The 17595-nt window shown below is 47.8% G+C and overlaps 1 protein-coding gene across 1 annotated transcript in view; it reads left to right on the top strand.

Annotated features, from left to right (window-relative positions):
• crim1 (cysteine rich transmembrane BMP regulator 1 (chordin-like)) overlaps nt 1–17595 on the top strand; it is a 287206-nt gene that overhangs the window by 246525 nt on the left and 23086 nt on the right. Inside the window, exons 12-13 of the mRNA XM_069930938.1 lie at nt 5759–5974; nt 9395–9616. Coding sequence (XP_069787039.1) covers nt 5759–5974; nt 9395–9616 — 438 coding nt within the window. The remainder of the gene's footprint in view (nt 1–5758; nt 5975–9394; nt 9617–17595) is intronic.

Raw genomic sequence — 17595 nt, 5'->3', positions numbered from 1 at the left:
TATGAAAATAAACTCATTAACATTATTTTATTACTCAGCCCTCATTGGCTCCTGAATGGACTCTTAATTGCCACTGCATTTAGGGGCCAATAAGAGAGGAGAAATAAAATGGTAGCCTTCCCATAGGTGCCCACCATCCACGAATAAAGGGAGAGAAGGCTTAGCCACTTTGTTGAGACTGAGATTAATGTGGAATGGTCTTGGTGAAGATGATTGGTTGCCTTCCCCGAAAGACATTTATGAGCTACACAACTGTTAACGACCACAGGCCACCATTAATGATTTCAATTCCAAGTTTATCTAATTGTGAATTCAAATTCTTCAGTTGCTGTAGAATTAAAACAATGATGTTTGAATTACGAGTTCAGAAACTTGCACCTTTTTCACAAGATCACAAAGTAAAAGAACAGAAGTAGGCCATTCGGCCCATTGAGTCTGCTCTGCAACTCCACTCTGGCTAAACTGTTCTCACATCTCGTTCCAAATTCTGCCCTTTTCCCCCTTATCCCTTAATACCCTGACTAATTAGATACCTATCAATCACCTCCTTAAACTCCCCCAGTGATTGGGCCTCCACAGCTGTACGTGGCAACAAATTCCACAAATCCATGACCCTCTGGCTGAAGAAATTTCTCCTCATCTCTGTTTTAAATGAGCACCTTCTAATTCTAAGACTTTGCCCTCTTGTCCTGGATTCACCCACCAAGAAAAACATCTTACTCCAATGAATACAGTCCAAGACCCAATAAATGCTCCTCATATGTTAGCCCTTGCATTCTGGTAAGTCTTGATAAATATTCTCTGTACTCTCTCCAACATCATTACATCCCTTCTAAGATAAGGGGCCCAAAACTGCACACAGTACTCCAAATTAAGCCCCATAGAGCCTCATCAACACCTCTTTACTCTTATACACTATCCTCTTGAAATGAATGCCAACATAGCATTCACTTTTTTACTGCCAATCCAACCTGAGTGGGGTTATCCTAGGTTAAAGCAACAGGGCTCAATGAGCTGGCTCTCGGGGAGGGGAGGGGGGGGGGTGGGCGATTGTGCTTCTTGGGGAAAGACATCGCATCTCAGAGAGAGATGTCCCCAGGCTCTCGTGAAGAGACATCACAGGGTCAAGGAGAGAGAACAGTTTTTAATTTAGAGCTACAGTATAGTAACAGGCCCTTCCAGCCCATGAGCTCACTCCACCCAAATACATCCATGTGTCCAATTAACCTACCAACCCTGTACGTTTTTGGAATGTGGGAGGAAACCAGAGTACCTGGAGAACACATTTGGGCCTGGGGAGAAAGTACAAATTCCTTTCAGACAGCGCCAGATTGTGCTAACTGCTACACTAACATTTTTTTAAAATGCTTGGTGAAATTTTAAAATGACAAAAGGTATTTTTGGTGTGCATTAAAATTAAGGTGACAGTGAGAGTGGGTGCTGGCTACACAGAGTAACTTCAGATGATCCTTTGCCATGTTGGATCATTGACGAAGCTCATATTGAGTCAAGTTGGCAGTCTCATTCAAGTTATCATTCTTAGCCGTGTACTAGTGGGACACAGCACTAATCAATGAGTTTGTAAACTTGTCAAGTCCTCTGGGCTCATACTGGACGCTCTGTGAAATTGTGAAACAAGAGCAGGCCAGTCCTGCTATCAAGCCTGCTCCTCGAGTCAATCACAGTTGATAGACAGTGTCCCTCATTCTGCATTCCCACTGACCCACTATAACCTCACACCCTCTCACTCATCAAGTACCCATCTACCTCTGCCTTTAAAATATTCTATCACACTTTGAGAAAGTCCCAAAGATTCAGAACCTTCAGAGACAGGCAATTTCAAATCATCTTACTATTGAAATGGGTGATTATTTTTAAGCTGGTTCTAGTTCCCACAAGGTTCTCTGCATGTCACCCTGTTCGTATTTAGAGAGTGACCAATGGAAGCCTGGCATCCAATCACACTGTAAGATTCAGCTTCCTATCCAAGCATTGGGCCCACACCGGACCTGTGAATTTGCAGGAATGGGAGAGCCAAAACTCAGCACAAAATGACACCCAGCGTGGAGAGGCAAGGGGCTGCTTTGTTTTCCTTCCTCAAGCTTGACCCCTGGCTATTAGCAACCTCACTGCAGCAAGGGGATTCAACCGAGAGGAATACACAAACCTGCTGGAGAAACTCAGCGGGATATGCAGCATCCGTAGGAGGTAAAGGGCAACCATCCTTTCGGGCATCAGCCCTTCATTAGGAAGAAGTAAAAGACGGGCAGATGCATCAATAAAAAAGACTGGGGGAAAGAGAAGAGAGGAGGGAGGAAAGGTCAGAGGGAGGGAGGAGCACAGGCTAACAGGTAAGAGGTGCATACAGGTGGGAGGGTAGGAGAAGTGATGGGGGAGGGCTGAGGGCTCAGAAGGGTAGCTCTGAAAGAAGGGAAAGGAGTGGGGAGCTGTAGGAAGGGAGAGACACAGGGGAGGGAGTTAACAGAAATTGGAGATGTTGATGTTAATATCTCCAGTGCATTTGTGTATTGCACTTAACCCCTGCATTTGCAGACTTTTTTTTGCTGGATTCAACCAAGGGCCTTCCAACTCTAAGTTGAAGCAGGAACAGAGGACCGAGTAGCAAACCAGTGACCCCAGAATGGGGTACGGTTAGAAGTAAAATAAGTGTTAAGGCGCAGGGCAGGGGAGAGAGTGAGAGGGAACAAAAGGGACAGGGTGTAAATCGGGAGAGACTGGTTGACTAAAAAGATTGGTCCTAGGGGAAAACTCATGCCAGGAAGCCTGGGGCAAGAAACATTCTAAATGGAGCTGCAGAATTATTCCCAGGAATCAAGTGAAGATGCGAACCTTGGCAGGAGGGATAGGGAGAATGCAGTGTCTCTGTTTTTTTTCTGGCCGGAGAGGTGAACTCGAGGGCGAAGGGGACTGGGAATGGGGGAGAAGTTTTAGGGCACAGTGTGTATCCTTGAACAGTTGCAGCCTTGCAAAGCTAACGAGTTGGCTTCACTCCTGACCTCCGGTTCCGTCTGTGTGAAGTTCACATTTCCCCCTGTGACTATGTGGGTTCTCCCTGAGGCAATTTTATGTAATATGACACTTTTTTATGACATGACAATAAATTGAATCTTGAATCTACTCTGATTAGTTCCCACATACCCCATTGACATGTTGGTAGGCTAATTAGCCAATGTAAGTGCATGACAATAGTTAGTATAGTGGTTCGCACAACATAGGAGCAGTGGCCCAGGTTCGAATCTGGCACCGTCGAGAGTTTGTACATTCTCCCCGTTTCCGCGTGGGTTTTCTCCCACCCTCTAAAACATACGGAGTTTGTGGGTTAATGGGTGTATTTGAGTGGGTCGGAGGGACCTGCTACTATGCTGTGCCTCTAAATCTTAAAAATTTGCCCCCAGTTTGTAGGTGAGTGGTAGGATAAGGAGGCACAGTTGATTGGAATGTGGCAGTAATGGGTTGCAGGGAAATTCGTTGGAAGATTGAGACTGCACTGTGAACCAACATAGAATCTCAATGAGTGAAAGTGACCTGGACTGTAAGGAAATATGAAAAAATAGTAAATCTCCCACCAGCCCAAGCCAGAGGTTACGAACATAATAAATTGTGCCCTGGTGATAATAATAAAGAATAAGTTGCAAGCAGAAAAAAAGGAACATTTAATTGAGAGAAATGTAGAATTTTATTAAGCACAGAAGAAAAATTAATTTCTTTCCATCTCGTACCTTTTTTTAAAATTAATATTAATTTCTTTCCATCTCGTACCTTTTTTTTTAAATTAACGATCTGTATCCGGCACACCCAGTGTAGATAGCTGGCTACTCAACCCGAACTGTGTGCTCATGCAATCTGCCACCTCCTTCATGTATCTTACCTGTTCACACCACGAGCATCATTTATGTTAAAATTCCTCCTCAGGAGGTGATGGAAATGGATTCTCTAAACATTTGTAAGGTGGAGGGAGACTGGTAGATTCTCTATAAAAAATGTGAATGGCGCAGAGAGGAATTCAGTTCAGCTGTGATTGGTGGAGTGCGGAGCCCATTTGAGAAGCTCGGCCACCTCTTCCCCACCTGAATCACCCTCATTCCCACCTGAATCACCCCCTCCTGTCCTTCATTCCCACCTGAATCACCCCCTCCTACCCCCAGTCCCACCTGAATCACCCCCTCCCATCCTTCATTCCCACCTGAATCACCCCCTCATGTCCCTCATTCCCACCTGAATCACCCCCCCTACCCCTGTCCCAACTGAATCACCCCCTCCCGTCCCTCATTCCCACCTGAATCACCCCCTCTTGTCCCTCATTTCCACCTGAATCAGCCCCTCCTGTCCCTCATTCCCACCTGAATCACCCCCTCCTGTCCCTCATTTCCACCTGAATCAGCCCCTCCTGTCCCTCATTCCCACCTGAATCACCCCCTCCTGTCCCTCATTTCCACCTGAATCACCCCCTCCTACCCCTCATTCCCACCTGAATGAACCCTGGCCCTCAATCCCACCTGAATCACCCCCTCCTGTCCTTCATTCCCACCTGAATCACCCCCTCCTGTCCTTCATTCCCACCTGAATCACCCCCTCCTACCCCCAGTCCCACCTGAATCACCCCCTCCCATCCTTCATTCCCACCTGAATCACCCCCTCATGTCCCTCATTCCCACCTGAATCACCCCCCCTACCCCTGTCCCAACTGAATCACCCCCTCCTGTCCCTCATTCCCACCTGAATCACCCCCTCTTGTCCCTCATTTCCACCTGAATCAGCCCCTCCTGTCCCTCATTCCCACCTGAATCAGCCCCTCCTGTCCCTCATTTCCACCTGAATCAGCCCCTCCTGTCCCTCATTTCCACCTGAATCAGCCCCTCCTGTCCCTCATTCCCACCTGAATCAGCCCCTCCTGTCCCTCATTTCCACCTGAATCACCCCCTCCTACCCCTCATTCCCACCTGAATGAACCCTGGCCCTCAATCCCACCTGAATCACCCCCTCCTGTCCTTCATTCCCACCTGAATCACCCCCTCCTGCCCCTCATTCCCACCTGAATCACCCCCTCCTGCCTCTCATTCCCACCTGAATCACCCTCTCCTGTCCTTCATTCCCACCTGAATTACCCCCTCCTACCCCTGATTCCCACCTGAAACGTTCAAAATTCTTAAGGGATTTGACAGGCTAGATGCAGGAAGATTGTTCCCAATGTTGAGCAAGTCTAGAACCAGGGGTCACAGTTTAAGGACAAAGGGGAAGTCCTTTAGGACTGAGATGAGGAAGAATTTTTTCACTCAGAGGGTGGTGAATTTATGGAATTCTCTGCCACAGGAAGTGATTGAGGCCGGTTCCATAGCTATATTTAAGAGAGAGTTAGATTTAGTACTTGTGACTTGGGGGATCAGGGGATATGGAGAGAGAGCTGGAACAGGGTACTGAGTGGATGATCAGCCATGATCAAAATGAATGGTGGTGTAGGCCTACTCCTACACCTATTTTCTATGTTTTTCTGTTTTTACTTCTCCAACCCCCTCATTCCCACCTGAATCACTCCCTCTTGACCCTCATTCCCACCTGAATGAATCCCCGCCTCTCATTCCCACCTGAATCGCCCCTCCTGTCCTTCATTCCCACCTGAATCATCCTATCCTGCCCCTGATTCCCACCTGAATTACTCCTCCAACCCCCTCATTTCCACCTGAATTCTCCTCTAGTCCCCTCACTCACCTCCTGCTCACACTTTCCTGTCTGTTCTCAGAGGACTTGGGGCTTTGGAAACCGGAACTGAGCGACTCGTCGATCTGCCATGCTCCCGGTGGGGAGTATTACGTGGAGGGGGAGAGCTGGAACATCGACTCATGCACCCAGTGCACCTGCCACAGCAGCCGGGTGCTGTGCGACACAGAGGTTTGCCCACCCATCCTCTGCCAGAATCCCACCAGGACCCTGGACTCCTGCTGCCCACAGTGCCCAGGTAGGCAGACACCTCACTTCTTCCCGTGCAGTGCATTCACTATCCCAAGCCTTTTTGCAGGAGCTTGATCTATCAAAGGAAATAGTGATAGAAGAATACAGTGAGATCACAGCTGATAATGGCCGTGGACTCAGCTCCACCTACCCAGCTGCAAATTGGGTTAGTAAATTTGCAGATGACACTAAGATTGGGAGGTGTTGTGGACAGTGAAGAAGGTTTTCAAAGCATGCAGAGGGATCTGGACCAGCTGGAAAAATGGGCTGAAAAATGGCAGACAGAATTTAATGCAGACAAGTGTGAGGTGCTGCATTTTGGAAGGGCAAACCAAGAAAGGACATACATGGTAATGGTCGGGCACTGAGAGTGCGGTAGAACAGAGGGATCTGGGAATACAGATTCCCTGAAAGTGGTGTCACATGTGGATAGAGTTTTAAGCAAAGCTTTTGGCATATTGGCCTTCATAAATCAAAGTGTTGAGTCCAGGAGCTGGGGTGTTATGTTAAAGTTGAATAAGACATTCGTGAGGCCAATTTTGGAGTTTTGTGTGCAATTTTGGTTGCCTAACTACTGGAAAGATGTCAATAAGATAGAGAAAGTGCAGAGAAAATTTACTAGGATGTGGCCCGGACTTCAGGAACTGAGTTACAGGGAAAGGTCAAACTGATTAGGACTTTATTCCTTGGAGCGTAGAGGAATGAGGGGAGATTGGTAGAGGTATTTAAAATTACGAGGGAGATAGATAATTTTTTTCCATTGGGGTGAGCAAGATTCAAACAAAAGGACATGGGTTAAGGGTGAAAAGGGAAAAGTTTAGGGGGAACATGAAGGAGAATTTATTCACACAGAGAGTGGTGGGAGTGTGGAAAGAGCTTCCAGCTGAAGTGATAGATGGGGGACTCGATTTTAACATTTAAGAGGAATTTGAACAGGTACATGAATGGGAGAGGTATGGAGGGCTATGCACTGAGTGCAGGTCAGTGGAACGAGGCAAGAAAAAGTGGTTCGGCACAGATTCTATTCCCCACAACCCTTCATTCCCCCACTAAAATCCCTCTGTCTATGCATTTAATACATTTAATGAGATTGCATTGTGAGGTACCTGATGAAAGAACTTGCATTTTAATAGCGCCTTCATCACACCCTCAGAATATTCCTGCAAAACCATGGGGTGGTGGAGAGATGCATCACGGATCGAGGACACTGATTTTCGGTTGACCATCAACCACCCGATTGCACAAATCCCACCTTTACTATCTTCCCCACATCAACTCCCCCCCCCCACCCCCACAACACGCACTATTTTAGGAAACTGGAGCACAAAGAGGAAACCCAGACGGCAGCCAAGGTCAGGTTTGAATCTGGGGTCCCTAGTACTGCGAGGCAGTGGCTCTGACAGGCATGCCACCCTGTTTGATTTTGGTGTAGCCGGGGTGAGACAAACAGGCAGTTCTCAGGTGGAACAGTGCAATGGCCAGATAACTGGGTCAGTGCGCAGGGGCAAAGTTGCAAGAACTAGGGACTCCCATTGTTTCCACAAATGCAGTGAAACATGAGAGTCTGCAAACACTGACTGTAATAAAAGCACAAAAAAATACTCGAGGAACTCAGCAGTGTCCATAGGAGTTAAAGAGGTATAACGAAGAAGGGCTCAGACCTGAAATATTGGATGCTAAATGACGTGCGGAGTTCCTCCAGCATTTCTGTGTATCCCTAAACGCACTTCCGCTGTCTCAGCCCTCAGTCTCACCTTATCTCTGCCCTGTGTACCTAACCCAGAAGCTCCTACTCCCAGTTAAAGCAACAAGGCAGAACTGGCTGTGCTAATTACTTCTGTTTGTGAACCAAGCTTCTCTTTAAGGGTCTCTGCGATATTCAAGTTTTAAGTTTGTTTATCCATTACAAAGTACCCAATGCAGTAAGAAGTTTTTCTGTCAACAAACCAACACTCATATGCCGTGTAAAGAGCGCAATTTAGAGGGTGTAGGATATAGTGAGAATAAAGGTCAATTGCACGCAGCAAGGGCAGTATGAGACCACAGTGGTGGGGTTCATTCAGTGGCCTAATGGCTGCAGGGAAGAAACTTTCTTTAAGCCCTTTGGTGCATATTTTCACACACTTGTGAGGATGGAGAAGAGTGTGTGTCTGGGGTGTGCCAGTATGTTGGATGCCCTTCCTAGGCAGCGGGGGATGTAGATGGAGTCCATGGAGGGGAGGGAAGTGCAAAGGAAGTGGTGCACGTGGGCATAGTTACAGAGTTTAGAAGGGTTGATGAGTAAGGAAGGTTTAAAGAGATATGGGCCAAGGTCAAGCACCGGTGACCTACTCAGTTAGGAACTTGGCCAAGACATGGACGAGTGGGGCTGAAAGGCTGTAAAACTCCATGACTCTCCACGTTACCTCACCCCTCCTGTGGTGACGACATGAACTGCTCTAGAGAAAGGAACCCAAGCTGAGACAGATGAAGCTTTCACCTGAAGCGCAACCAATGCTTCACTTAATGTATTAGTTCAGGACAGGTTCGCTACCTATGTCGTGGACGCAGCTGGGTACGTCACAGGTGAAACTCTCCCCACCCTCGAGAACAGGGAACGCTGCCATCGGAGAACAGCAGCAATCATCAAGGATCTGCACCACCCAGGACATGCCCTGTTCTCACTGCTGCCATTGGGAAAGAGGTGAAGGTACCACAAGACGCGCACCACCAGGTTCAGGAACAGCTGCCACCCTCCCCCATCAGACTCCTCAATCAGGGACTCATTTAAGGGTTCTGATTTTGCTCATTATTTATTACTGAATATTTATTTTCCATTTTTACACAGAGTTTATTTACATTTCTTTCTTTTGTTTACATTTCTTTCTTCAAGTCAATTTGTTGTCATCTGATTAACAAGTACAACCAGACGCAACTGCATTCTCTGGTCCTTGGTGCAATACACGCAGACTCACACCACACAGACAGGCAATACATATGCAGGACAAATATTCATCTGTATAAATAAATAAATAGATTTTGTTTCATTAATATGAGATGTTAATGTGAGCCATTCCTTTGGTCATCCAGCAATTTCACAGCCCATGGGAAGAAGCTGTTCCTCAGCCTGGTGGTGGCTCTGATCCTCCTGTATCTCTTCCCTGATGGGGGCAGCTGAAAGATGCTATGTGCAAGGTGGAAGGGGTCCTCAATAATTTTGCGTGCCCTCTTCAGACACCAATCCCATTAGATCACGTCAATGGGGAGGTGAGAGACTCCAGTGACCTCCAATCTATTCTTCATATTTTGAGTACAGTTTACAGTTACCAGTAATTAGAAATTCTGCCTGGCCCACATAGAATCTCAGGGTTGTATGTGATGTCATGTATGTACTCAGACAATAAATTTAGATTTCACCTGATGTGTGTACTCTCTCCTTTCTAATCAGATGAGCCTCTCCAGCCTCTGTTGCCGAGCAACAGAAGCATACCTGGCTACTGCAAGAACGACGAGGGCGACATCTTCTTGGAGGCTGAGTCCTGGAAACCGAACGTGTGCACGAGCTGCGTCTGCATGGAGGGCACCATCAGCTGCTACTCTGAGTCCTGCCCTGCTGTGACCTGCCCCCGGCCCGTCCTACGGAAAGGCCAGTGCTGCCCCTACTGCATCGGTGAGTGACAGTGGAGGTCGCGGGGGAAGGGGCGCCCAGATTCCCCTAAATCACTATGCGGACCCCTGCCCTCTCCAGGTTGGGGTCCACAGTACAACCCCTCCCCCATGTCACTGTGCAGATCCCAGGTTCTCCCAAGGCGGTCTCTCATGTCCGCAGTATGGCCCCTCACCACATCACCAAGCATACCTCCGCCCTTTCCCAGGGTGATCTTCCAAGTCCAGGGTGCATTGAGAAAGTTCATTTTGCAAGCATTCCAGGTTGTCAACCCAGTGGCTTGACACAAAGGGCCTAGTTAGAGAGGAGGATCGGTTAGAACAGGGCAAAGGCACTGTTATTTCAATTGGTGTGTGGTTCCTTCAGGAGTCTGATAACAGCAGGAAAGAAACTACCCTGAATCTGGCTGTGTCTGATCTCAGGCTTGTGAATGTTCTTCCTGATGGGGAAGGAGGAGAGAATGTGGCCGGGATTGGATGAGTCATTGAATGTGTTGGCTCCTGTTCTGAGACAGTGTGAAGTTTAGATGGAGGAGAGGGGGTTTTTGTGATGGTCTGAGCCACTTACACAACTCTCTGCAGTTTCTTGCGGTCTTAAACACTGATGCACCCCAACAGGCTACTTTCCATGGTGCATCAGTGGAAATTGAGAGACGCAACGGTGGATGGAGAGACACTGGTGCAGTTCCTCAGAGACCACATGGCTGGGAAGCCCCCCACCTCACCGCCAAACGTGAGAAGCACAGAGCGGAGAAAACTCTTTAGTGAACAGGAGGGACAATATAAACAGCACCCGTCAGATCCAAGCTGATGCATTAGGTGCCTTTATTTTCTGACACACACAGCACAGCCCAAGGGTTTGGCAGGTCTGGTGAGCCCAGGTCAGATGCACGCAGCGATGGGGAGAATATCACATTAGAGGGGATCTATACCGCTGCCCCCTCTCCGAACCACAGGGCATCGATTATCAGCACTCCTCCTGTCAATGTCAGAAGACAGCATTTCTGAAGCCAACTCTAAACACCAAATGTGAAAGCCCTGGTATTTTAGTATCATTAGACACATGCGTGCATTAACAAGAGTACCACGAAAGGTCCTTGGGCAATTAGCATCTTGCCACAAGTGTGTGAGACATGCTTTACCTTGCTCCTAACTCACTGCAATAGCATACTTGAGTTAATCTCCAAAAATACATTGTTTTCATTTTGGTAAAATTCTAATGAAGATTATGTCAGTTTTAATTTGTTTTTTAATTTTAACAATTCGACACAGTAGAAGTCCCTTCCGGCCACTGAAACCCTTGTTGCCCAATTTACCAATTAACCTGGTGGGGTAGGAGGAAACTGGAGTATCCGGAGGAAACCCATGCAGACACGAGAGAATATACAAACTCCTGACCCCTGCTCTGTAGTTCAGCTTAACAGGTTCAGCTCTAGCAGAAGTAGTTTTAAAAGTTTGTAAGGGAATAATTTTAAACCTTTGTGGTCTACCTTCCATAATTCTAGCTGCTTCCATAAGGATTGCTTCCTCTTCTTCCAAAATCGCAGGGTTTTCTTCCTCCTCTTCACCTGCTAGTATTTCAGCCCATACTCGGCTGATCCCACCCGCAGCCTGGAGCCTGTTGAGGGTAGTGCGAGTCTTCGGGTGTGCCCAGCTAACCCGACGCACAGAGGTGAGTGTCCTCTGACACTCTGCTACTTGCAGCCGTGCCGCCGACCACACACATGCGATCGCGTTCCCTGTCGGGACGGTCGCTCCCACGTTCCTCTACCTCCTCGGGCACGCACCGGACCTCGTGCTTGCACTCCCCCCTCCATGGAGCGACTCGAAGCACTGGCGCCATCTTGCATCCCTGAACGCAAGGAAGGCACCAACCGGTGTGATACTCAACTTGGTCTATAGAATCCTCTGCTGTTCCAGGGCCTCTCCAATCGACTCTTGTGGATCTTTCTGGAAGATAGGCCTTAATTCTTCTGCACTTTCTGCACGTTTAAAAGTCAGTTTCTTCACTAGTTGGCCTTTTGTTTTCTTCATTATTGCTATGAATAAAGTTTAAGCCACTTCGAAGAAAGTTTCAAAAGTGCTAAATGTCTTTATAATTCGGGCATTTTGCCACGCCCCCAGGTTCATCTTATCGAGGGCACTTTTATCTGTTCTCCGAGGATTTAACCAGAGATTTAACTTTCATCCTAAAGGAGTTATCTTCCCTTCCATGCTCTGACCCTGCGCACTGTTGACATGACCTGCTCGGACCTACACTGCGTAGACATTGTCTGCTCTGCGTGCTCCTCTAACACTGCTCACTCTGACCACACACACTCAGTTATCCTCCCTCAGGCTCCTCATGCTGAAACCTTGGCCCCCGTGCTGCACCCTTGGAACCCTAGTGCTGTACCCTTGGGCATCTGTGCTGCAACCTTGGGCTCTGGTGCTGCACCTTTAGGCCCTGGATCTGCACCTTTGGGACCCTGGTACTACATGTGCTGCATCCTTTTTCCCTGGTGCTGCAACCTGGTGCCCTGCAACTTCACCCTTGGACCCTGGTGCTGCACCCTTGGGTTCCTGAAGCTGCACCATTGGGACCCTGGTGCTGCACCCTTGGGCCCCTGATGCTTCACCCTTGGGTCTTGGGTCGGCAATCCCTGGGGCCATGGTGCTGCACTTTTGGGACCTTGCTGTTGCACCCTTGGGACCCTGGTGCTGCCACATTTGGGGCACTGGTGCTGTATAATGGGCTGTGCACACACTGACCTCCACACCAAACATGGCAGTTCTGTCCATGGTACTCTTACTCCCTCTAGTGGTGTTCTGCAAAGCAAGGACATGAAGCTCTAAGTCGGTGGGTGTGAATTCTCAGTAAATTCACATGGGAGTGGGGGGTGGGGCGCTTATTTTTCCTTATTCGCCTTGTTTCTGGTGGGTCCCTTCAAGGACATTGCGAGTTGTACAGATCTAAGGTTCTGTTAGAACCTCACTTGTGTTCTTTCTTTTCTTTCTTCTTTGCCTTGGCTTCGCGGACGAAGATTTATGGAGGGGTAATGTCCACATCAGCTGCAGGCTCGATTGTGGCTGACAAGTCCGATGCGGGACAGACAGACACGGTTGCAGCGGTTGCAAGGGAAAATTGGTTGGTTGCGGTTGATGTTGGGTACTTGTACCAGACAATTAACTATGAGCCTGGAGCATTCATGATCATGTGGCCCAGTTACAGGCCCGTTGGCCACTCACCACCACATTAATCTCATCTGCACATCCATCAACCAATGGTTGTTCCACAGCTTCCTGTACCTTTGCGATTCAGGTGCTGTCCTGGGTACTTCTGAGCCCCACTGGGTGTCTGCCTCTTGGTAGACTGATAGACAAAATATTTTCCCAAGGGTAGATGCCTCACAATCTAGAGGCCGCACACATATGACCATGAGGGCAGAAATAAGCCATTCAGCCCAATGAGTCCGCTCCACCATTCCACCATGAGCTGATTCATTCTCTCACTCAGCCCCACTCCCCTGCCTTCTCCCCATAACCTTTCCTACCTTGACTCTTCAGATATATATCAATCTCTCCCAATGAACTGCCCTCCACAGCCACCCGTGGTAGCAAATTCCAGAGGTTCACCACTCTCTGGCTGAAGAAATTTGACAACATCTTTGTTTTGAATGGGCGCTCTTCAATCCTGGAGTTGTGCCCTCTTATCCTTGACTCACTTCTCATAGAAAACAACTTTGCCACATCTACTCTGTCCAGCCCTTTCAACAAGCCGAAGGGGAAGTTTAAGGGGGATCTGTGGGGCAGATATTTTGCATCTTTTACCATTTTAGAGAGGAAAATGTCTGGAACAGGCTGCCTGGATTAGTGATGGAAGTAAATACAATTTAAGTGGCCTCCAGACAGACACGTGAATATGGAGGTGATGGAGGGATATCGATTGGGTGCAGACAGCATAGTTTTGTTGTGATGTGGCGTAAACACATTGGCTAATGGCCTGTGTTCCTGTGCTGCGCTTGCCTATGTCCTAAATTCCAACCAGCCTCTGGGTGAATTAAAGTTCTTAGCTGACTTAAGAGAGGTCTACAGGGAGGAGTCACGTGATGGAGTAGTGGCCGGTCAGGGAATTCCAGCCCTCTCCGGAAAAGTTGAAAAAAAACGCACAAAACACAAAGGTACAAGAATAAAAATTAAAACAAAGTAAAAATAAAGGTGAGAAGAAAATGGCAGTGAAGAGAGAAAAGTCGAAAACAACGGGAAGAAGAGAAGATGAAAGAACGTCAGAAGAAGAAGGTGAAGGCCTTACCTGTCCGAGGAGGCCCGCTGCGGAGAGAGAAGCCCACTCCCTCAGGTCACTGGAAGTCCCGGGCTCGGGACTACAAAAATGGCTTGCAGAGCCGAGTAAAAGTGCGCAACCGCACATGAAAAAAAACACACTGACGGGAGGGGGGAACAGCTGCGGAGTCGATCTCCACAGCTGAGAGAGAAACCTGCAGCACAGCAGCAGGTGCAGAACACAGACAATAACAACAACAAGAAAGAAGAGGGTAAAAAGAAAACAAGGAAACAACAGGTAGTCAACCCAGAGGAAGAAGAAGAAGAACAGAAAGAAATGGAAGAAGAAGAGAAAGGCAAGACAATGGATATATCTTTTTTTAAAGAATATATGGAGTCAGTGAAAGAATGGCAATTACAAGAATTTAATGAGATAAAAAGAAGAATTAAGAGTGCAGAAGAAAAAATGAATAAAATAGAAATGGTCATATCAGAGATAGGAAAAAGAGTGGAAAATATGGAAGATCGAGAAATAATTGTAGAAATGGAAGTAGAGGACTTAAAAGAGAAATTAGAAGAATCTAATAAGAAAGTTAAAGAGGCACATGAGCTGTTAGGTCAGAAGATAGATATAATAGAAAACTATGATAGAAGAAATAATATAAAGATAGTGGGCCTTAAAGAAGATGAAGAAGGCAAGAATATGAGAGAATTTATAAAAGATTGGATCCCCAAGGTCCTAGGAAGACCAGAATTACAGGAAGAAATGGAAATAGAGAGGGCACATAGAACATTAGCCCTGAAACCACAACCGCAGCAAAAACCAAGATCCATTTTAGTAAAATTTTTAAGATATACAACAAGAGAAAATATATTGGAGAAAGCAATGAAGAAAATAAGAGAAGACAAAAAGCCACTGGAATACAAAGGTCAAAAATATTTTTTCTATCCAGACATAAGTTTTGAACTCCTGAAGAAGAGGAAGGAGTTCAATACAGCAAAAACGATCTTATGGAAAAAAGGATATAAATTTATGTTAAAGCACCCAGCGGTACTTAAAATAGTTATTCCAGGGCAACACAACAGACTATTCTCGGATCCAGAGGAAGCACGAAAATTTGCAGAACAACTACAAAACAAGCAGAGAGATGAAGACATGTAATGAGAGTAAAAATGACCACGAACTATATGTATGTGTGTATATGGGTGTCGGCAAAGACTCAGAAACCTGGCCAGGAATCCTGGGCAAGCATGGCGTCGGCAAGTGCAACGACAATGGGCGCCTCCTGTTGGAGCTCTGCGCAGAACGGCGGCTTGTCATTACAAACACCCTTTTTCAGCAGAGGGACAGCCTTAAGACCACCTGGATGCATCCCCGATCCAAACACTGGCACCTCCTGGTCTACATCCTGGTGCGAGAAAGTGACAAACAAGATGTGCTCCACACCAGGGTCATGCCTAGCGCGGAATGCCACACTGACCACCGGCTGGTTCGCTACAAGCTCAACCTTCACTTCAAGCCAAAGCCCAGGAACAGTAAAGCCCCCAGAAAGAGGTTCAATGTTGGAAACCTGCAGTCAGACGAAGCGAGAGGAAACTTCCAGGCAAACCTCAAAGCAAAGCTCGACGATGCAACCCGCCTCACGGACTCGTCCCCTGAAACCCTCTGGGATCAGTTGAAGACTACCATACTGCAATCCACTGAAGAGGTACTGGGCTTCTCCTCCAGGAAAAACAAGGACTGGTTTGACGAAAACAGCCAGGAAATCCAGGAGCTGCTGGCAAAGAAGCGAGCTGCCCACCAGGCTCACCTTACAAAGCCATCCTGTCCAGAGAAGAAACAAGCCTTCCGTCGCGCATGCAGCCATCTTCAGCGCAAACTCCGGGAGATCCAAAATGAGTGGTGGACTAGCCTCGCCAAACGAACCCAGCTCAGCGCGGACATTGGCGACTTCAGGGGTTTCTACGAGGCTCTAAAGGCTGTGTAAGGCCCCTCATCCCAAGTCCAAAGCCCGCTGCGCAGCTCAGATGGCAAAGTCCTCCTCAGCGACAAGATCTCCATCCTCAACCGTTGGTCAGAACACTTCCAATCTCTTTTCAGTGCCAACCGCTCAGTCCAAGATTCCGCCCTGCTCCAGCTCCATCAACAGCCCCTAAGGCTAGAGCTGGATGAGGTCCTCACCCTGGATGAGACATATAAGGCATTCGAACAACTTAAAAGTGGCAAAGCAGCAGGTATGGATGGAATCCCCCCAGAGGTCTGGAAGGCTGGCGGCAAAACTCTGCATGCCAAACTGCATGAGTTTTTCAAGCTTTGTTGGGACCAAGGAAAACTGCCTCAGGATCTTCGTGATGCCACCATCATCACCCTGTACAAAAACAAAGGCGAGAAATCAGACTGCTCAAACTACAGGGGAATCACGTTGCTCTCCATTGCAGGCAAAATCTTCGCTAGGATTCTACTAAATAGAATAATACCTAGTGTCGCCGAGAATATTCTCCCAGAATCACAGTGCGGCTTTCGCGCAAACAGAGGAACCACTGACATGGTCTTTGCCCTCAGACAGCTCCAAGAAAAGTGCAGAGAACAAAACAAAGGACTCTACATCACCTTTGTTGACCTCACCAAAGCCTTCGACACCGTGAGCAGGAAAGGGCTTTGGCAAATACTAGAGCGCATCGGATGTCCCCCAAAGTTCCTCAACATGATTATCCAACTGCACGAAAACCAACAAGGTCGGGTCAGATACAGCAATGAGCTCTCTGAACCCTTCTCCATTAACAATGGCGTGAAGCAAGGCTGTGTTCTCGCACCAACCCTCTTTTCAATCTTCTTCAGCATGATGCTGAACCAAGCCATGAAAGACCCCAACAATGAAGACGCTGTTTACATCCGGTACCGCACGGATGGCAGTCTCTTCAATCTGAGGCGCCTGTGAGCTCACACCAAGACACAAGAGAAACTTGTCCGTGAACTACTCTTTGCAGACGATGCCGCTTTAGTTGCCCATTCAGAGCCAGCTCTTCAGCGCTTGACGTCCTGCTTTGCGGAAACTGCCAAAATGTTTGGCCTGGAAGTCAGCCTGAAGAAAACTGAGGTCCTCCATCAGCCAGCTCCCCACCATGACTACCAGCCCCCCCACATCTCCATCGGGCACACAAAACTCAAAACGGTCAACCAGTTTACCTATCTCAGCTGCACCATTTCATCAGATGCAAGGATCGACAATGAGATAGACAACAGACTCGCCAAGGCAAATAGCGCCTTTGGAAGACTACACAAAAGAGTCTGGAAAAACAACCAACTGAAAAACCTCACAAAGATAAGCGTATACAGAGCCGTTGTCATACCCACACTCCTGTTCGGCTCCGAATCATGGATCCTCTACCAGCATCACCTACGGCTCCTAGAACGCTTCCACCAGCATTGTCTCCGCTCCATCCTCAACATCCATTGGAGCGCTTTCATCCCTAACGTCGAAGTACTCGAGATGGCAGAGTTCGACAGCATCGAGTCCACGCTGCTGAAGATCCAGCTGCGCTGGATGGGTCTCGTCTCCAGAATGGAGGACCATCGCCTTCCCAAGATCGTGTTATATGGCGAGCTCTCCACTGGCCACCGTGACAGAGGTGCACCAAAGAAAAGGTACAAGGACTGCCTGAAGAAATCTCTTGGTGCCTGCCACATTGACCACCGCCAGTGGGCTGATATCGCCTCAAACC

The sequence above is a fragment of the Narcine bancroftii genome, chromosome 4 (genome assembly GCF_036971445.1).
Source record: "Narcine bancroftii isolate sNarBan1 chromosome 4, sNarBan1.hap1, whole genome shotgun sequence".
Taxonomy (NCBI): Eukaryota; Metazoa; Chordata; class Chondrichthyes; order Torpediniformes; family Narcinidae; genus Narcine; species Narcine bancroftii.
Note: the sequence above shows the minus strand (reverse complement) of the source record. Positions and strands in the feature narration are given on the sequence as shown.